Below are 21,660 nucleotides of genomic sequence, written 5' to 3' on the forward strand. Positions count from 1 at the left end.
CGTTCCCCACAAGAAGCTGGGACCAGAACAGAGGCCCATGGAGCCTCCGGGAGCAGAGCAGGGGGTGCTGAACAAAGGGGCTGACGGCCACATCACAGGAGAAATACAAATTATCTGGGGGAAATTCAGGGAAGCAAAAGCCACGAGGAGTGAAGCAGGGTAGACTCCTGCCTGTGCGGTCTGGAAGAAGGATTTACATCAATTCTAGATTCAAATCGGCCTGTCAAGTCCCAGGGATTCTCTCAATTCTCAACTCACTGGCTTGTTTAATGGAGAAGGGGAATCCTCTCAGGGACTCCTCAGAAGGCATTTGTTGAGACCCCCCTGTGCTCGGGTTAACACTTTCACTTTGAGGACCATTGCTGGTTAAATAAACAAGCCATCAGAAGGAGCAAAGAAACATCCCCGGGCACGTCACTGCTCAGCCTCTGACTCACAGGTGAGGCCAGGGCTCTGGAAGCAGAAAAATGGTGTCTGGGAGGCGGAATGGGGCACCTGTGAGACTATTTGGAAGATTCCTGCTGAGCAGTTCACCCTCCTCCTGGCATCAAGAGCCAGACAGCATGAGTGGGTTCCCAAACTGTGGTGCTCTGAGATCGATGGAAGACTTCCAAGGGCAACACCAGCTACACGCCACACACGAGTAAGAACACACAGGCTGGCGCAACAGAAGGCGCACAGGAAAGAAAGTAGGAGAAGGAAGCACCGGAGAGGTCCAGTAGGCAGACACAAGGCTCAGCAAGTGGCCAACAGGTCAGCGCGGTCGGGGAAAGCTCAGGGCACAGACGGGCTGGCCAGGCACTCACCAGAACCACCTCGGAGCTTCGGGAGCTGAAGACCTCGTGGGTCCAGGTCTGGCCAGGCTCAGGGGAGCGATCCCCCTTACGATGCAGCTTCAGGCCTACGGTGTGGTGCCCCATGGTGTTCAGCAGCTGGGTCACCTCACCTGACTGCAGGTTGTCAAAGTAGATGGTGGCACCCACAATCTGGTCCCCTGAGCAAGGGCGGAGCAGGAAGCAAGTGAGACCCACAGGGTCTTGGGAAAAGAGCATGACCACCACATGGGGGGCCCTCCAAACGCACCTGCCTTTAAGGTGGCTCCTGACCACCCTACAAGGCAACTGTGATAATAGCTGTTGTACAGACGAGGAAAGAAAGTAAGCCTATGGGAGGCCCACTGAATCACCCAAAGTGGTCGAGCTCATGAGTAGTGGAGTGGAGAGACTAAGGGCGATGTTGCCACCATCGTCCATAGCCGCTTTCCCCGAGGACTGGATGGATCAAGGGACACAGAGGGGGCAGGAGAGTGGGGGGCCTTGGGTGCCGACTGTTCTGAAGCCACTGGGACTGGCCTTTCCCTGCCCCTGTGGCCTTCCGGCCCCCACCCTCTGCCAGCCCGCCCCGGCACCCAGGCCACACCCTGGGGTGACTCACCCTCCTTGACCACTCCAGTGCGGGCCGCAGGGGAGTTCTGCATCACCTCCTGCACAAAGACGCCATCATCCCTCTGGGCAATGGTCAGCCCATGGGAGCCACTGCCCTGCCAGTTGGGCAGCAGCAGCTCCCGGGTCGTGTCCTCTTCCTTCTCCATCTGGGATGAGGTAAGGAAACGGGGGCTCAGGACAGTGGGGGGGAGGGTGCTCAAGAGCCCAAGAGGTGAGAAAGCCAGGGATCCCGGTGCTGTGAGCACGCAAGGGGAGAGGCAGTGTCTCCGAGGTGCCCACTTCTACTGGGAAGTGTTCCACAGGCATCGCAGAGAACACGGAAAGTGGACATTGGCTGCCACCGACCCTCATCCCTTCCACCCAGGGCCCCAGCTCCCTGATGCCACCACGGGGTCCCTCCCCGCCCTCACCCCTCTCCTGCCTTCCGCCACACCCTCCCCTTCCCACGGACCTTTTGCAGGACTCAGTTCAGGAGTGGATGCCTTGCCAAGAGCCCGCCCCTCCTTCCTGTCTTCTCAGTCTCTCTCTCTCCTCTGGAATCACGGTCACACAGCCTAGGGAAAGGGGGACAAGGATGCTCATGTTCAACAGCTGGCTTGCTCAAAATCCCAAATGCAGAAGACGGTGGGGCATTCCTGTTCCATTCTCCAGGCCAGACCCAAACCCCAACCTTCCCCTACTTCCATTCCATTCATCCATGACTTTCCAACCTGGGGTCACAGAAAGGGGGCTAAGGGGCGGCCAGACTCAGATGTAAACCCTGACATACACCCTGGCTCTGGGAACCTGGGGGGGCTCAGTCGGATAAGCATCTGCCTTCTGCTCAGGTCATGATCCCAGGGTCCTGGGATCCGGCCCATGTCAAACTCCCAGCTCAGCAGGGAGTCTCCTCCCTCTCCCTGCTGCTTGTGCTCTCTCTCTAATAAATAAATGAAATTTTGGGATGCCTGGGTGGCTCAGTGGTTGAGCCTTTGGCTTATAGCATGATCCCAGGTCCAGGGATCGAATCCCACATCAGACTCCCTGGGAGGAGCCTGCTTCTCTCTCTGCCTATATCTCTCTGTCTTTCTCTTTCTCTTTCTCTCTCTCTCTCTCTCTCATGAATAAATAAATCTTTAAAAATAAATAAATAGGGCAGCCCCAGTGGCACAGCGGTTTAGCGCCACCTGCAGCCCAGGGTGTGATCCTGGAGACCTGGGATCAAGTCCCACGTCGGGCTCCCTGCATGGAGCCTGCTTCTCCCTCTGCCTGTGTCTCTGCCTCTTTCTCTCTCTCTCTCTGTGACTATCATAAATAAATAAAAATTTTTAAAAAATAAAAAATAAAAATAAAAAATAAATAAATAAAAATAAATAAAATAAATAATAAATAAATAAAAATCTTAAAAATAAATAAATAAATAAACCCTGGCTCTGCATCCTCCCAGCTGTGTGTGTGTATTCCTGGCCAAGTCACTCGACTTCTCTGAACATCCACTTCCTCATCTGTGAAAACAGAGATGATACAGGATCTCCCTGAAGACTGAAGGCAAGACAGAGCGCGCGTGTGAAAAGCTCAGGCGCACAGGAGTCATAAAATAAACATTCTGGGGCAGCCTTGGTGGCTCAGTGGTTTAGCGCCACCTTCAGCCAGGGGCGTGACCCTGGAGACCTGGGATCGAGTCCTGCGTCGGGCCCCCTGCTTGGAGCCTGCTTCTCCCTCTGCCTGTGTCTCTGCCTCTCTCTCTCTCTCTCTCTGTGTCTTTCATGAATAAATAAATAAAATCTTTTAAAAATAATAAAATAATAAAATAAACATTCTCATTAGGTTCTTTATGACAGCTCCAGGAAGGAAATGTCGCAGTCCACATTTTACAGATGGAGAGAGGGAGATCTGAGACCCACAAAAGAGGGCTGTTATACCTGGGCTCTGAGTCTGTAACTCTCTCCCCTCCACCACATCAGGTGCAGCTTTAACCAGCATGAGACCCCTCTTCTCAGAGTATCTCCAGGTCTGGCAGCAAATGGTAGGCGGAAGGCAAGAATGGTGGTGCCCTCCCACCCTTGATGACAAACGGACTCTGGGTCAGCCAATCTAACCCAGTCCTTAGGACCAGGGGGACCCTCACCAGCTGGGAATTCCAGGTGCAGCGGGCTGAACAAAAGAAGCCCCAAGCCCGCCAGGGCCAGCCTACACCCCAGAGGCTTGAATACAGCTGAGCCACCTCGGGGACCCGGTGAGTCAGGGCCCATCTGGCTGCCCACGTGGAGCCCTGAGCCAGGCCCCCATAGGTGCAGGCACTTGGGAGCAAAGATGCCCTCTAGCCACAGGATGAGCTGTCAGCTGCACTGGTGCCTTAGGAAGACACGAGGGAGGAATCTGGGTACAGTCGTGGCCTACAGCCACCCACACAGAATGGCAGGAGCACAGTCATCCAGAAGCATGTCTGCAAAACCGTGTGGGAGATGCTAAAAATCATGTAGAGCCTCACCCAAAGCCCCACCCTGAAGCTGTTTACATTCAGAAATTAGTCAACCGATCAATAAATACATGCGTACTGATCACCTCCTGCATGTCCAACACTGTACCAGACACGGCAAAGAAAGCCAAGAAGGAACAGACACAGCTCAGCCCAGCCCTGAGCTCTACAGGGCATTAGACTGTCACCTAACTTGCACATCCCCCCAGCATTTACTAAATGCGTACACTCCGTGTGCCAGATGGGGAGACTGGAAAGACTTAGTTCCTGTCCCGGATATAAAATACGAGCAAGGTGCCCTGGTCCTGACCCGTTTAGCTTCCTAGAATGTTCTAGAAGCTTTGGGAGCCTCCTGGAGGGGAATGAAATATAAAAGGAAAGAATGCAGCAAAAAGAACTTAGTATTCGCAAGTTTTCTTGAATACATTAGAATTTGCCTCTGAGAAAAGGATTGGGTCTCTTGGAAATTCGTGCTTGCTTAGCAGTCGCGGTGTCAAGCAGATCACAGCTTGGGTAAAAACAGCACAGAGACACCCAGTCCTCCACCCACCCCACCCCACCCCACCCGAACTCTCACATGCAGTATTTAGGACACAGGTGCTGCCTAAGGGGCAACCAGAGCCACCGCCAGCAAGTGGCCTATTGGCACAGGTGTGAGCTAGGGAACTACCTCTTCCCCTCCGGACAAGCAGCCGCTATGGGAAGTCATCCTGACCCCAACAGACAGCAAAGCTGCAACTTTAAGGCACCCCTTACCCCCCAGCACTAAGAAGCCAGCCCTGCAGACAGGAAGCCAGGCAGCACAGGGGGAAAAAAAGGCTTCCAGCCTGAGGACTTCTTGGGTATCTAAAGCCACCAGGCATCCTAGCACCCCACTCTTCCTCCTGGAGCAGGGCCCCTTTCTTCTGCCTGACATCCTGGTCCTGAGCCAGCAGCTAGCGAGGGGTGTAGAGAGCCAGCCCGCTCACCCTCACCCACAACTTGGCCCCACCCTCCCTCCTCCTCCAGTGAGTCACTGAGGCTACAACAGCTCCAGACATGCAAAGGGTCACGCCTAAAACCCCATCGACAAAGTGTTTCATTGGTCAGAGCCCCAGGGGTCCGGCGGGGGGGGGTCGCCAGGGGAGCCAGGCCGTCGGCTTCCCTGCCAGCTCCTCAGGATGGAGCCCCAGGTCAGAAGTCCCCGGAAGCACAGCTCGGAGGCTCAGGAAGGACTTGCTACAGGCCTCAGGCCAAGCAGCTCAGGAGGGGGGTGGAGAGCCAGCACGAGTGGCGAAGGGTCCCCGGCCCAGGAGAACAGGAGCCGCTGGACCGAGGGCTACAGGTTGGCCCTGGCACGGCACCCGCTGGCTTCCTGGCCAGGAGGCGCTGCCAACCACCCTGCCTGCCCCGGCTCAGGGCTCTCCTTCCAAGGCATCCCGGAGCAAGTCCCCTGCCCTCTCACCTGCTCTGGGCCACGCAGGTGGCTGCACCTGGGGTGCTGATGAGGACGGACTAAAGACACGGTGGGAAGGGTCCATTTTCTGCATTTGAGTCCCATCAGCCTCTCCCACAGCCTTGGAGCCAGATGGGCCCTTCTTCTCCTATAGAAGTCAGGTGACGCCAGGCTTCCCCCAGGGTGGGGGGCGGCTGAGGGTCCTGCCCCGAGTCTTTGCAACTCTGAGGAAATCTGCACATTCAGCCAAGCCTCATAAGTCTTTAGAGCTCGAAGATGCCTTCGAGCCATGCTGTCAACATGGTGGCTACATGTGACTATTTAAATTTAAATTAACTTAAATTGGGATCCCTGGGTGGCGCAGCGGTTTGGCGCCTGCCTTTGGCCCAGGGCGTGATCCTGGAGACCCGGGATCGAATCCCACGTCGGGCTCCCGGTGCATGGAGCCTGCTTCTCCCTCTGCCTGTGTCTCTGCCTCTCTCTCTCTCTCTGTGACTATCATAAGTAAATAAAAATTAAAAAAAGAATTGTTAAAAAATAAAAAAATAAAAAATAAATTAACTTAAATTGAATTTTTAGTTTATTGATTGCAGCAGCCACATTCCAAGAGCTCAACAACTACACAGGGCAACATATTAGACCAGGTAAATGTGGAAGACTTCCACCAAGGCAGAAAGTCCTGCGGGACAGCTATCTGGTATTTACAGGTGGGGAAGGAGAGGTCCAGAGAGGTGAGAGTAGGAGAGTGTCAGGACCCCAGAATCCTGGTCTGCCGACACCCCACCCCAAGGCCCACCCGACACTGGCTCACAGTATCCTTCGTGATGGGAAGGCCTGGAGTGGGGACCCCTAGGCAGAGGGCTGCTTGGAGGGCAGAAAAAGAGTGAGATGGTATGTCCACTTCCATCTGGGAGGCTGAGAGTCCACTGCAGGGACACCGTAACTCAGGCCAGAAGCAGAAAGAGAATGAGGCTGTCTTGTCAATTCAAAACTGCAAATCCGGGGGGGCGGTGGGGGGGTGGCAGCCTTGGGTGGCTCCAGCAGTTAAGCTGCCTTTGGCTCAAGTCATGATCCCAGGGTCCTGGGACACAGACCTGGGTGGGGCTCCCTGCTCAGTGGGAAGCCTGCTTCTCCCTCTCCCTCTGTTCCTCCCTACCACCCCCTCATGCGGCGTGCATGAACGCACACTCTCTCACAAATAAATAAATAAAACATTAAAAAGAAAAAAAAAAAAAAAACCTGCAAAGAGGATGTGCACGACCCAGGCAGATCCAAGAAGCAGACTCCTTGCCCAGGGCAGAGGGTCTCTGCCAGAGGTGGCATCCAGAAGAACATCTTACCCCCTCTGCCTTGAGGCAACAAAGCCCCTTCCTTTCAAGAGCCAGTATGAAGTCAGCCAGGGAGGGGGCCCAGTTGACTTGCTGCTGCAGCCAAAACCAGCCCTGCAGCCAGCATCAGTGTCAAGATGACAGGATAGAGGCCCACTGCCCGAGAGACAGGCCCATGGTCCTCAATGCTCCCATGCACCAACCCTGAAGACAAGACACATACCAGAGGGGCACAAGTGTGAGCATCTGCCCAGCACAGGATGGAAACGGGAGGTGCCCTCCAGGGGAGAGAAAAGCATTCCCATCCCCTGTGGGGAGGATACCAACAGCAATGGGAACTTCTACCCAGCACAACGACATGCACCCACCTGCACCCACTGTATACACAAGCCAAGGAGAAGCATCTCCCGAGCCAGGAAGAATGAAATGACTCACACACAGGTAGAGACCTCCACCAGGGAAAGTCCCAGACACTTATAATAGGATGAGGGGATAGGATATTCAAAAAAAAGAGAGACCCACCCAGAGGGGCAATCTACTCTTCATAAGCGCCAGACAACAAAGAAAAAAAAGCCTTGCACTGAACGAAAATCCCTAACAAACTGAGAAAAAGAATTTTGCCGAGCTCCTGGGGTATGCTATATAGTTCCAAGCCTGGGGTCTCATTCGATCCCAGACAACCTATTGTGATTGATAACTGGTGTCCTTATTTCAGAGACGCAGCAACGGGCCCCCAGAGGTAAGATGACTTGCCCAAAAGTGAGCAAGAGTTGAGATGCAAGCCCAGACTTCTATGACTCTGTGACTCCGAAGCAGTCTTTCCCTCGGCAGAGGAATGAAGGTGCAAATAAATACACACACAGAATGAGAAACCACAGAGAAAAATGCACAAGGGAGATACAGAGATAAGAGATCTATACTGGAGGAGGGCCAGAGACCCACCCGAGGGAAGGTGGAGAGGCCTCCACGCACACCCAGAGGGAGGCAGGGTGGGAGAAAGCCTCAGAGAGAGGGCACAGACCCAGAGAAAGGGAGGGGCTGAGATTCCACTAGGAGACCCGGAGACCCAGAGACCCAGGGAGGAGCAGGTGACTCACCCAGGGAGCAGTGATGCCTTTCCAGTGCCACAAGCATAGGAGGGAGGGCAAGCGGCCACCAGACTCCTTGGCCCACACGCCAGCCCCTTCCTGGCCAACAGCTCAGGGACAGCCGACCCAGAGGGGCAGAGTCCCAGAATTCCTGGAAGCCAGATCTGAGGGGGCTCATGGAGGCCATATCCCCAGGACTCAGAAATCCTGAGCTACATAGATCCCAGCTCACCTGGAGACTCTTGGGGGCCCATCAAGTGAAGGCCAAGAAAGTCATCCCTTCTGGGGCTCGCAGGGACACGAGACCCCCTCTAGAGAAAGGCACCAGCAAGGGTAAGGCAGATGCTTCCACTCACCGGGAAAGGGCAATAGCCATAGCAGGCAGGCCCTCGTCCCAGGGGAACAAAGAAAACAACAGGGGTGGCATCGCTTCCAGGGCCTCAGCCTGCTCCGAACGAACCTCCATGGATGCAGCTGCCAGGCCTCTGTCTGGAAAACAGCAGCCCTAGTCTAACTAGGGGAGAACAGCAAGGTAATCTGAAGGGTCTAAGCTGGCATCAGGAACTTTTACTCAGCTCATCCTGGGACTTACAGCCCAAGGGGGCATGTTGTATGTGTTGGGGGAGGGTGGGGTTATCAGGGAGAACGTGACTAACACAATGCAAGACACAGGCGACATGGGCGCTGCAGAGACATTCCCAGAAAGACACGCAAGGACACACGCACACCGCGTGCACACAGACGCGCTCATCAGCCCGGTCCCCCACTCTTCCCAGCCTCCGCCCACTCACAACAGCCCCTGTCTGGGCAGCCCCAGGCCCCCCCCCCATTCTGGAGGGTGCCTGTGCCTGCTAGCCTGCTGCCCCAAGTCTGCATCTCCCTCTACCTGGTGCCCAGGCCTATCTTCCTGCTCCCTTGCTATCCAGGCCACTGGCCTAGCTCACAACTCCCACCAGGAGAAAGGCCCTCCAGCTCTATCACTCCAGCCCTCTCCTCTCTGCCCTCCTTCCCGCCCCCCCGCAGCCCCAGCAAGGGCCCCTCACCATCAGGCCTGAGTTTTCTGCACCTCCACTTTCAGGGCAGCCCCACTCCTACCCCACAGGCTTTATATCTTCCTCTGCCTCCCTCCCCTGGCTCTCCTACACACAGCTTCCTCACACCATCCCCCCACCCCCAGTGAGCTCCGAGGTCTCACTTCCAGTGGGGAGGGAGATTCCCTCTTCCTCCCCAGACTGAGAGGGACTCCCCTCCTCCTTGTGACTTGTGATGGGGGCCTGGGGGCAGCAAGTCCCCACCCCTGGCCACACAGCCCGGAAAGAGAGAGCCTTTACCCAAGGACCAGAGGTGCACTCTCCACAGGGCAGGGGTGGCTCGGTCTCACCCGGGCGGGCGGGGCAGCGAGAGATGACAGCCCGGAGCTGCCAGGGGGACACAGGCTCCCCAGGCGCAGGCGACCTCTCCACCCAGCGGCCGGGCAGCGCTAGTGCAGGGGCGCAGAGCCAGGTCCCGCAGCTCCAGCAGCCAAAGAGCCACCCCCAGCCCAGCCAGGACACGAAGCCAGGATCAGCTCCAGGCATTTCCCCTTCCCCTAGAACCTCCGCTCTGGCCCCCAGGGACAAGGCAGGATGCCCCTCCCTGACCAGCCGTGTGCAGCGCCTTGCTCGGCATCGCTCAGCCAGGGCTTCGTTCCCAGAGCTATCCTCACCCTCCCAAGGGCCTCTGAAGACAAATTCCAGGGCCCAGAACCCAACCAGGATGGAGAAAGTGACTTTAGACCTGACCTTCAGGCTCCATCAGAGCTCCATCACCGGGGCAGAGTCCCACTGCCATCCCCTGCCCTTTAAGCCCCAGACGCAAGCAGAGGGACATACCCAGGACCACCATACACAGCCAGAGGGACGGCCTCTCACCGGTAACAGAACACACCCCTCACCGCTGGACACGAGTGGCCAAAGGCACATGAGGCCACAAACACCAACGACGACGCTTGGGCACCACACCTCCAGCTACAACAGCCCAGGAGCCCCCCTGGTGGGAACTAGGCCAGGGGTGAAGAAGAGGGACTCTATCAAAACTGCTTCGCACATACGCGTTCCTGCTGAGCCGCCACCCCCCCTTCCCCCCCCCCCCCCCACACACACACGGAGGAAACTGAGTTTGCTCTGGAAGGCCTGGGAGCCTGCTGGGGTGGCCAGAGACCAGGGATATGCCAGCCCTTGGGAGCCGGGAGCCTGGATAAAGCCCACGGGGGACAGAGAGCAAAAGGCCTGGGACATTGGCCACCCCCGCCATCTACTGAAATCCGCCCATTGTAAACCTTCTCCAGCAGCCACCTCCCTTCCTCACTTCGAGCACATGCAGAGGGTCAGGCCAGCTCCAGGGGGTGTTGGGGAGTAGTGGGGAGCAGGGAAGAGCCAGCAGTGGGAGTGGTCCCATCCAGAGGAGGACCAGCTCTTCTGGTATGCCTTCATCTGTCTCCAGGCAGTTCCCAAGCTCTGAGGAAGGCAGTGACCACACCCTAGAGCCCCACACACCCCTCCACCCCCACAGATTTGCCCCAACCTCTCAAACCAGCTCCTCAAGCTCTGGGTAGCGTGCTCCACCAGGGCCAGCCAGCCAATTCCAAGTTGAGCCAAAGAATCTAGCCTGGTAGTGCCTGGGCACCTCCACCCACGGCCTCCCTGGGACTTGGATGACCCAGGAGATCCTCCAGCCCGTTCCCTGCCCCTGTTCTGCTGCTGGCCCTCCTCCTCCACAAGTCTTCCGTGGTTGACTCTCTCGTGGCCCACCCGGAACCCTGGACCGGTGCCCTGAACCCAGTCTGGCGCCCTGAACCCAACTCTGTGGGGTTGGCTCTCCAAGGAGGGCCCAGAGCAGCGCCCCTGAATCACTGCTAAGGGTCCCAGATCAGCAGCATGAAGCCCCGCATGACTTCTCTGGCTCCCTATGTGTCCCTGTTTGATGACCAACATCCCGGCATATACTCTCTTGAGGACAAGGCTTGAGAGAGGGGCTCACACACCCTCCCTTTCAGACGAGACCCTGTGTCCTATGCTAACCCAGCTCTGAGGGTCCTAGGTCCTCTCCCTCCCTGCCCTACCCCACCTCTTTCCTACCACAGCTCACAGCTCAGAGCAAGGAGGTACCCCCCCAAGCCGGGGGTGCCCTTCCGCTCCCCACTCTGCACTCTCTACCTACTGTGCGCTGGCCCAAGCCCATCATCCCTTTGGGCCCAGGAGAAGGAAGCTTCCCCTTTCAGCTTTGGAAAGGAAGTGAGTGCCACACCCAGCCCCAGGGATTTTCCTTCTGGGGGCAGAGGAAGAGAGGGAAAAGGAAGCAGAATCTGTTCCCCTACTTTAGATGCAGCATCGGCATCGAGGCCTGAAAACGCCTTCCAAAACACCTTCTATCTCTTCCTCCTCCCTTCCCGCGGCTTCACCTATCACGACAGCCCTCACGCTGTCACTATGTCCCGTAAAATCAGCCCAGCCCCTACCTACCAACACTGGGCTGTGCAGGGAAGGGCAGGGGATTCCTGCATATGGGAGGCGGGATTCTCACCGAGGAAACTGTTCCAAAACCAATTACTGGAGCTCCCTGCTGTGCTGGGGTCACAGAAGTCAATACCAGTCTTTTTTTTTTCTCCGAAACTCCAGGTCTCTCTCTAAAGGACCCCACTGACCGGGGAGGATCCCAGCCCGCCTTTCCAGAAGTCCACTCCGCAGAGCAGGGCTCTCGGCAGCCACCGCGAGCCGGACACTCCCCGCCACCTCTCTGCAGCCACACCCAGTAAAGGCTCAAGGGCACACACACTACACGCACACGATTCTCCGTGGCCACACTGTGCCAGGGCGCCAGAGCCGGCCCCCACCTGGTGCAGGCGCCCCGCTGAGCCCCGTGGGTCGCCCCGTGTGCCCACTCGGCTCCCCTCCCGCGCAAGGGCGCACGGCCCGGGCCGCTCAGCCCCGCGTGTCCCTCCCGGCCGGCGCCGCCCAGGGCTGCGCCCCCAGATTCCCGGTCCTGGCGCGGCAGGGGAGGGCCGGGGAGGGCCGGGGAGGGCCGGGGAGGGCCGGGGAGGGAGGGCCGGCCCTCCCCCGCTGCACGCCCGCCCCCCGCCTGGGAAAGCCTTACATAACACGGCGCTGCGAACACACCCCGCGCGCTCCGCCCGCCCGACAGCGCAAGACCTCGCCCCTCCCTCCCGGAGCGCGCGGCTGCCGCGGAGGGTCCAGGCGCGCGCCGAGCCCTCCTCCCTGCTCCCGCGCCCAGCCGCATCCCGCCCCCGCCGCCCCAGCAGCCCCTTCCTCCCCCTCCCCTCGGCCCCTCACCACTCCTCCCCGAGTTCTGGTTTGAATTAGTCAGCGGCTCCAGCCACACATTCCTCAGGCTGCTGGCGCCGAGCCAGGCGCAGGGGCGGGGCCGTCCCGCCCGGACGGGTAGGGAGCGCGGTGGGCGAGCGCGCCGCCCCCCAGGGGAGGGGAGGGGAGGGGAGGGGAGGGGAGGGGCCGGGCCGAGGGCCGGGCCCGCACCGCACCGCGTCCCCGCCCACCCCAGCGCTGGAATCTCCCTAATTACGCCCCCCGCCCCTTCTCCCACCCGGCCCGCCCTGAGGCGCGCTGCAAAGTTAGGGCAGGACGGAGGGAGGCTCCTGGAGCGGGGACCGCGGAGCGGCGAGCCCAGGGCGGGGCAGGCACAGGCCGGTGGCACAGGACTGGGTGGGACCGGGAGGACTCCGGACGCGCAGCTGGAGACGGAGGTGCGGGGAGCGGGGACCGAGCGCGGGCGCGGGCGCGGGGGCGGGGGACTCCGGGAGGGGCCTCGGCGACGACGTCGGAAACTTCTCCAGTAAACACGGAATAGGAGCGGGCGCAGCGCGCTGGGCCACCGCCCCAAGGAGAAGGAGGGGATGGGGCGGAGGGCACCAGCGGCCCCCAGGCCAGGAACGGGGCACCCCAACCAACAAGCAGCCCCCGAGGGAAATAAGGGCTGCAGCAAAACACGCTTCCGAGCGACGTTTCCAACTTTGCCCAACTCGCGCCCCAACTCCGGAGGCAGAGCTTGGCTCCCAGGGCGCGCCGCGCCGCCTCCCCGGGCGGCCCCGGGGCGGCCCAGCTTGCTCCCCGCGGCCTGGGCGGCAGCCGAGCGCCCGGCCCGAGCGCCTCGCCCATCCCTACGGCCCACGTCCCCTCTCCGGTTCGCGCTGCGCCCGGCGCCCCTACCTGCGCGCTCAGCCCCGGGGCGCGGCCACAGCCCGCGCGGGGCCCCAGGTCGCGGTGCTGCGGCTACTGCAGGCGGCGAGCCCCTGTCGGGGCGGGTCCGGCAGGGCGGGCGGTGCAGTCCCCCCGGCGGAGCTGCTCCGAGTGGCCCGGCCCTCGCGCGCGGAGGCGGCTCTTGTAACTCCGGCTCGGGCGGGCGGGTCTGCCCGGAGCCGTGGGGAGAGGGCGGGGCCGGGCGGGGCCGGAGTGGGGCTGGGACCGGCGAGCGGGGCCGACCCGACCGGCCCCCGGAGCGCGCTGCTGCGGGGAGGGCCACGGGGGGTCGCGGGGACCAGGGAGCAGCCTTACCCCGCCCCCTCCAGCGCCCCCTGCCCTGGCCCGCGCCGGGATCCACCCCCGCAAGGTTTGCAGCGCGCGGTCGCCCGCACAGCAATGCTCCTCGGAGCCCCCCAAGGATCGTGCTCCAGCTGGACGCTGCAGATCAGCTCATTTTGCCGGAAGGACCAGAGGCTCAGAAGGCGGCTGGGGGGCCGGGGGGGGGGGGATTCCGACGCAACCTCCAGCCGGACGCGGATCTTTGAGTTTTCTCTCAACCCAGGCGTCTACACTTCAAATCCCAGGCCCCAGTCCCACTTGGTTCCCAAGCTCCATGCAGCGGCGCCCATTCCCCCCCCACCCGGCTTTCTGACCCCCCGCCCCTCCCCCACAGAGGTCTGAAGACGCCGGCCCCACCCCTGGAGCCAGGGTGCCCACGTGGAGTCACCAGTGCCCCACGCACTAGGTGCTGCTCCGGCCACCGCGGCCACAGGGGAGTCAGGCCGGCAGCCCTCTGCGGGCTCCACCCCGGGAAGCTGGAGCCCCAGCCTTGCCTCTACCTCCCCATTTCTTTTTTTTTTTTTTTTTTTTATTTATTTATGATAGTCACAGAGAGAGAGAGAGAGAGAGAGGCAGAGACATAGGCAGAGGGAGAAGCAGGCTCCATGCACCGGGAGCCCGATGTGGGATTCGATCCCGGGTCTCCAGGATCGCGCCCTGGGCCAAAGGCAGGCGCCAAACCGCTGCGCCACCCAGGGATCCCCTACCTCCCCATTTCTTATCTAAGCCCTTCCCCCACCTCCCCACTTGCAAGGACGCTGCTTCCAAATTTACTGCCTTTTCCCACAGCCACTTCTAACTCCATGAGATTTTATTAACCGCTTAATGATGGGGTTCGGGGGCCCTTCTGGCCACCCAGCCCCCCCTCCACACTCCCATTCTCTTCTCCCCCATGAATCCTCTTATCCTCCCTCCTAGGTGGCCAGCCACTACCCATATCAAGGCGGTTTTCCTTCCTTCCCAAATGCTGAGGAAGGAAGACCCCAGGCTGGGACCCTGAGAAGACCTGGCTCTGGGCAGGAGCACCCTCCTTGCGGCAGATCATGAGTGGGCTGGGGCTGAGACCTGCGGCCCTGTCCTCTGAAATGGCAAACATGTTTACAGGCTAAAAATACCCAGCAGCCAACTCTGCTGCCAGCCCTGGGGGCTGTGTCCCAGGTCCAGTTACCAACACAGGCATGGGGGAGGGAAGACACGGCAAAGGAGCCCTAGCTGTGTGGAGACTCATACAATGGATGCATAAAGGTGGAGATACATGTGTAGACATTCAGACAGGCATAGACATGCAAAGACAGACAAAGTAGAGCTTGGGCATCAGCATTCTGTCTCTCTGTGTCTCTCCATGTCTCTCTGTCTCTCACTTGCTCCTGCTCCTGGGTACAAGTCTGTTCTCTCCCAGACCCCACCCCACCCACCCACACACTCACACACACACAGACCTACAGGCACACAGATAGGGACTCAAACCCAGGGCAGAGGCAGTCCCACCACACAGTCACGAGCCCAGGCTTTTGAAAGAAGCACCTCCTCCATTTTGTTTCTAGAACCTACTTTATTTAAGGGAAACAAATCTAAACTTTTCAACGTTGTGGTGCTTTTAAGACATAAGAGCTAAGAACTAATTATTTCCTTTACTAGTGGCTTTTAATTCTTATTTCATTGTCAGTAACATTTTTCTCAGCTTTTTGACAAATGGAGCAAGAATACAGAGAAACTAACCAAAAAAAAAAAAAAAGAAGAAGAAGAAGAAGAATACAGAGAAACTAGAGTGGCCCGTCATGCTACAAGTCAGGTAATCCTTGTTGACATTTTTGAAATAAAACCAATGCCTCCATCTGGTGAAGAATGTAAACAATACAGAAAGGTAGAACAACAAAAGGTAAATGTGTCCCTCCTCCCTCACCCAGGCCCTCTCCCCAAAAGTAACCACTGTTAACAGTTGACCAAAGGATTTTTAACTTTATGAATCACCAAAGTTCCTTGAAAGTGCAAGTTTTCCCAGAACATACTTAAACGGGAGTGGATTTACACAGAGGTTTTCTGATGATATACCCAGAGATGCAGGGGATCTGCAGAGAGGAGTTTGGAGGGAGGGACTGGCACAGGAAAGGACCAGCAGGGGAGGGTGTGGATGCTGGATCCTCCCTGGAGCATGGGCTCATCGGCCCCCCAGGAGTGAAAGAGCAGAGGCTAGTGTCCTGGGCTCAGGGCCAACTTATCTGCTCCATTGTTTGTTCTGGCCACCCTCTTGGTCAACAGAGAAGAAGGCAGGAGAGGCTGGTTTGGGAGCAACTATAGAGCAGGGATTACTGTCCAGATACTTCATTCAGAGGTAGGAGTGTCAAAATGCCTGGTTGACGGTGGTCCTGGGGACTGTTCCCTGCACACTCCAAGCTAGGAGCATAGAGAAGGAGTCACCCAGACCCTTGCCCCATTAAAAAAAAAAAAAAAAAAAACACACAATCCCGTCCCTGCCTGCTGGAAAACGAGCTGGACTTTCCTAGGTCAGCTTCCTTGGCCCAAGGGGAGAAAATATATTCAACAGTTTTCAGGAGTATAATTGCTGTAGCCCCCTTTCCCTCACCCCCCAAAGCTACTTTTTTTTTTCCCCCAAAGCTATCTTTTTTTTTTTAATATTTTATTTATTTATTCATGAGAGAGAGAGAGGCAGAGATATAGGCAGAGGGAGAAGCAGGCTCCATGCAAGGAGCTCAACGTGGGACTTGATCCTGGGTCTCCAGGATCACACCCTGGGCTGAAGGCAGGCACCAAACCGCTGAGCCACCCAGGCTGCCCCTCCCCAAAGCTATCTTAATGGCTATTGTGTCTCCTGCTGCAGCAGGCGCTATCATCTAATCTTCATGTGTTCCAGGAGGGCACGGTCTCAGACAGGGTTGGTGATTTACCTAAAGGCACACAGTGCTCAGAAGCAGAGTCAAACCTCCCACTGGCATCTAGGCCCCATGAAGACAGGGATTTCCTTGGTCTTGGTTTTCTGCCCTGCGCCTAGAGCAGTGGCTGGAGAACTTTGTGAAATGAATGAATGAATGAACTACAGGGATAACTGGCGCCAAAGCCCTTGTCTTTTTCACAACAGCATCCTAAACCCCAACATTCCCCTTTCCTCTCAGGCAGGGAACAATTTCCCCACTTACAGGCCTCTCCTACAGCCGCACAAACATTTATTGTGTGTCCGGTGACAGGCCACAAGGGCCTATGGTGGTGCTGGTAGTGGTGGTTCAGGGAATAAAGAACTCAACAGGATGGAACACCTGCCTCAAGGTGCTTGGTCCTGAAGAAAATGTCTTCTGAGCTCCCTGCAGGTCCTATGCTTTGGGAAAATGGGATATTATCCATTCTGCCACGTATTTTACACTTACACCTCTCTCCTCCCACCAACATACATACACTGACAGATACACACACTGTTTTTTTAAGTTATAAAAGGATTCCCCCTGACAGTCTCAATTTTGCAAGGAAAATCTGTATCTTTTTGAAGGTTTCAGATTCCTCTGCCGAAATAAAGGCTATCCGGGAATCCAGGAGGACTTCAGCCCTCCTGCTGGTACTCCATCACCTTTCAGAGGTACCAGACACCAACAACGAGGTCCTGCAGATTCGCTGGCAAAGCTGAGTGAGTCCTAGGACTCATCATCACGGGGATACCCCAGCTTCCCCAGAAGTTTTGCTCCCCCTCCCAACCCAGGAGTTTCCCTGATGTGTACGCACAGTGTGTGTGATGAATCTTGGGCTCCGTTGCCAAGCGACATGCCTCTGTTTTGGCCTAGTATGCTTGTTTCCATAGCAACCACAGAGGGCGCTCTATGGGCAGGCCCCAGGCCAGGGGATTCCCCTTCCCCTCCCTCCTCACCACAGTCCCCTCCTCTAAAATCCGTGTATTACAGGGAAGATGAGACGCGACTGCTCAGAGAGTATTCATGGCTTTTAAACTATGATCCCAGAAAGGAAGTGAAATGTGCAATCTGCAGTCTCTTTGAAAGTAGACTCCCCACCCCTCCCATGAGGGCCCTCTGACATATCTGCCTTAGAAGCAGAGAAATGACTCTTACCTCTTCTTTGAGCTACCTGGAATCTCCCAGGCCCCACCCCCACCCATACACACATTCCCAGAGATGAGCCTCTCCCCAAACATCAGGCCCATCCATGTTCACTTTCATTGCTTCCTAATCTGTCTTCCCCGGTGAACAGCAAACCTCTCGGAGTGATTCTGGAATCCAGATATTATTTCCTAAGCAACTCTGAGACCCCAGACTCTTCACTCAAACTCAGAACGTGAAGCCAAGTGTTCCAGCCCAGTTTAAATTCCAGCCTGTATAAAACCTTGGGCTTCAATAAGGAGTTCCTGAATCACTCAGATCAGATCAGACAAGAGCGAATACAGGAAACCCGCCCATTACACTCGGTCCTAATTGAAATCTTCAGGCCAAAGCAGAACCCAAGTTAAAACTGATTAGAGAATGAGAGACGACACGTGGGGCTCTGAGCACAGATTCTGGGAGGAAACATGGTTCAAAAGAGCATCCAGACGAGAGAGTGGGGACAAAGCGGGCAAGGTGAGCAGGACAGAGGGAGCAGGACACCTGCACTGGCAGGGTGAGAGGTGGCCTGGAGGCCAGGAGGTGTGCCTGTGCAGATTTGGGGGGAACAGGAAATGTGGAGATTAAGGAAAACAAGTGGCAAAACACGATTGAATAAGGCTGTGAAGGAGGGAGGGGGAGCAGAAGAGAAGAGCTCAGATCTGAGCCCAAGACAGGCAAACTGTAAACAGGAGCCGAGGGAGGGAGCTGGAGTGAGCAGAGCTGCTGCAGCCCCAGCAGGGAATTGGGAGCAGGGAAGGGGGACCAGCAGCCTCCACTCCCCTTCTCTGGAATCTGCTTCTCTGCCATCCTTTCCAACTTCCTCTGCCTTTCCTTCGGTTTCAGGGGTAAAGGGAGACCAGCCTGGGCTTCTCTCCCTCTTCTGCTTGCAACTTCCCAAGTCCAGGCTGAGATCAGGCTGAGCAGTAAAGGAAGGGCCTAGGCTGCCCAGAGCCTGAGTCACCACATAGCTGAGGTTCCTGACGCTCGAAGTCCCGCCTCTGCTCGCCCTGTGCCCTCTGCTCGCCCCAGGACTTGGAGTGCTGGAGTGCCGGGCTTGACCTGCCCTGGGACCTGCTCCACTTCTGTGCCTCTTACCAGCCAGGGCTGCTAGCAGCCTTGGATACCACCCTCTACCTCCAAAACCGAGTGTGCTTGGTCAATCCTAGTGGCCCAGCAGTCTGAGGGAAGCGCCCCTTCCTGCTCTTAGGAACAAAAGTGACTCAGTGAGTGGCTTTGAGAACTGTGGAAAGACTAGCATGCACCCTTGATAAGTCACTTCCCCTCTCTGGGCTGGTTTCCTCCTGGGTAAAATAAAGCGACTACCTAATGTGGTCTCCCCGGCTTTCCTGCATAAGGTACATTCTGTCAGTCTGAGTTCAAGAGATAGAATGTTCGCATTGGGAGGGTGGGTTAAAGGAGTGTGTCTGCTAACCCCTGTCCTAACAGGAGTGGGTGGGGTAGGGCACAGGCTCTTCCACAATAGGGCAGCCAACACCCTTGGCAAGTGGGTGATTCAGGCCCCACAGAGAATGGGACTGACAGGGCATGCTCCCCTGTGACTCAAGGGAAATGGAGATCTCCCTGAAGAATGACTGGCCAGGGTCCCGCTATAACCAGCTGGTCTCCCCTGCACCTAGAAAGTTTCCTGTCGCATTGCGGCCCCCACTGCCTCTGATGGGCACCCTAAGCTCATTGTCATACTGCCTCCCTGGCCTACTCAGTTGCCTCCACCCCTCCTACTGGCCCTGGCAACCCCTCTTCCCTGGGCCTTCAACGACATAGCCCTTCTTGCCCTGTCATGTCCCCTCATTTACCCTTTGGCTCTGCCCATCCTCACTATCCACCCCCATCCCTGCGGAGCCAGCCAGATGATTGCAAAAGGGCTGAGCCAGCGAGAGAGGCCCTCACATGACAGCTGTTCCTGCTGGGGAGGGGAGGGGGCCGCTGGAAGTGGAGGGAAGCACATTCCATGGGAGATTCGATCAGAAATAGCCCCAAACCCTGACCATCCAGCCCCTGCTCTGCACATGGCCAGCCCATTGTGTAAACAAGGTAGGGTCAGCAGGCTCCCTTTGGAATCTTGAGGAAATGAGGAAAACAGGGGGCAGGGAGTGGTTCCCTCCCAAAAGGGAGGGGGCTACAAGGATGACAAGAGCCCAGGAACACCTAGAGACCCAGGGTCACCAAGACAACCTTTGCCACTTAAACAGTCCCACCTGCCCAGGGTTACTCTGCCTCTTGGGAGACATTCAAATGAATACAATGCAGCACCCAGCAGCCACTTTACCACCATTGCACCCATCCCTTGGGTGCTGGAGCACCGGGACACCCCAGTAATTCCACTGGAGTAAAACGACAGCCTCCTCCGGGAGCTATGCCAGCCTGATTAGAGCAAACAGACAGGAGCAGGTGGCTGTTTCTCTAACCTTTCAGGAGCACTGATATTTTAGCTCCACACCATGAGGGGAGGTGTGGAGGAGGTGGGGACCCCAGAATTGCACCCAAACACACAGAGGACCAAAGTCAGTTGGGGAAGTTAGCCTGTACTGTAGGCACAGCTGGTAGGGTGAGCCAGGGAAGCCACAGTCACCCAGGAAAACCCATCTGATGAGGAGGGAAAGTTCTGGGTCCCAAGGACAAAGAGTGCTGGTTGCCATGAAAACCACAGTATTGATTTCAGAAATGGCTGGGTGGATCCTCCAAAACACTTCATTCCTCTCCCTTCAACATTCTAGACCCTTCCCCCACCTTTGAAAAGAGGAAGTGGCACATTTGGGGCATGTGGGCAGCTGGTGGGATGGGCCCGACCCAGTGTGCAGAGCAGCTGTCCAACTCCAGCTCAAACAGGACATGAAAAAAACATGACAATCTACGTCTTTATTGGAAGAACTTTAAAGGCTTGAGTTTTTAATAAGTGATTTAAGCAGAAGCACCAACAAAGCTATAATAAATAGCTGCTTATAACCAGTATCTACCAGTTTCTATACAGGCTGAACCAAGTCTCAGGCGTTCCCATTCACACGCTGGGTTTGGCAAAGATTTCATCTGCAGTGAGGACACCATGGAGCTAGAGAGTATCATGCTGAGGGAAATAAACCATTCAGAGAAAGGCAAATACCGTATGATTTCACTCATATATGAAATTTAAGAAACCAAATGAACAAAGGAAAAAAAAATGAACAAAAAAAAAAATGAACAAACAAAAACAAAAAAAAGAGACCAAGAAACAGACTTTTAATTGTGGAGAACCGATGGTCCCCAGAGGGCAAAGGAGGGGAATGGGGGAAACAGGTATGATGGGGATCAAGGAGGACACCTGTCTTCATGAGCACCAGCTGATGTAGGGAAGTGTGGAATCGCTATATTGTCCACTGGAAACTAACATTACCCTGTATCTTAATTATGCTGAATTAAAGAGTTCATCTGCAGTCAAACGCACCTGAATCCAGACCCCTCTCCTCTCTCCATCTTCCTTTCGGGATATGCTAAGCATTTGCCCAGTAAGCAAATAAATGGTTTCTTCCATCTTACTCTAGTTATCAACATCGTACCCTGTTCTCGGCCCAACCCACTCAGGGTCCCTTCCCTACCCTTCCCTCCCTGGGACGCCGGCCCCAGCCGGCACGCACTGCCGCATGGGCGCCGGGATGCCAGCTGTAGGTGGTGCGCGGGTGGCACGAGCCTCCCAGGCATGTCAGGAAATGGGCCCAGCAACCAGAGACACCCCTTGGCGCAGGCGCTCACTGGCTGCCTGGGTGAGCCAGAGCCAAGCAGGGCCGGGAGGAGCAGGGAGCCAGGCAGAGCTCCAGCAAGCACAGGGGCCCCAGCCAGGATCAGATGGGGTCGGGGAGGGTGCCAGTCCCCAGCCTGAGGCTGTACGGTGACTCAGGCCTCCCCTGGGCAGGGCAGGGCAGACCAACCAACTCCAGATGGACCTCTCCTCTTACCCCGCCCCCACATCTGCCGCTAGAAACTCCTGTTAACCTCTTTCTTGCCCACCAGGGCAGAGAAGAGGCCCTCTGGTTCCAACCACTTTGGAGGCCAACAGCCAGCCTGGCAGAGGCCACCCACCCCACCTCCGTTTGTGGGCACTGCCCCTCCCCCAAGCACAAGCCTGGCCACATCCAACAACCTGGCCACCCTCCTCTGCACCAAACCGCCAGACCTTGAGGCTTGAGGCACAGGAGGCAGGACGTGCAGATGAGTCACTCTTCC

The 21,660-nt window shown here is 56.9% G+C and overlaps 1 protein-coding gene and 1 long non-coding RNA gene across 2 annotated transcripts in view; one reads left to right on the forward strand and one right to left on the reverse strand.

Annotated features, from left to right (window-relative positions):
- AHNAK (AHNAK nucleoprotein) overlaps window positions 1-13,128 on the reverse strand; it is a 32,108-nt gene extending 18,980 nt beyond the window's left edge. Inside the window, exons 1-4 of the mRNA XM_077861983.1 lie at window positions 12,974-13,128; window positions 1,897-1,999; window positions 1,435-1,591; window positions 807-994 (exon numbers count right to left, since the gene is read on the reverse strand). Of these exons, the coding sequence (XP_077718109.1) occupies window positions 807-994; window positions 1,435-1,591 (345 nt within the window). The 5' untranslated portion in view covers window positions 1,897-1,999; window positions 12,974-13,128. The remainder of the gene's footprint in view (window positions 1-806; window positions 995-1,434; window positions 1,592-1,896; window positions 2,000-12,973) is intronic.
- Window positions 12,358-20,912, forward strand: LOC144292151 (uncharacterized). The gene is made up of 4 exons (XR_013359639.1): window positions 12,358-12,510; window positions 15,027-15,137; window positions 16,845-17,919; window positions 18,289-20,912. It is a non-coding gene; the product is annotated as an uncharacterized LOC144292151 (long non-coding RNA).
- The last annotated feature ends 748 nt before the right edge of the window (window positions 20,913-21,660 follow it).

The sequence above is a fragment of the Canis aureus genome, chromosome 21 (assembly GCF_053574225.1).
Source record: "Canis aureus isolate CA01 chromosome 21, VMU_Caureus_v.1.0, whole genome shotgun sequence".
NCBI lineage: Eukaryota > Metazoa > Chordata > Mammalia > Carnivora > Canidae > Canis > Canis aureus.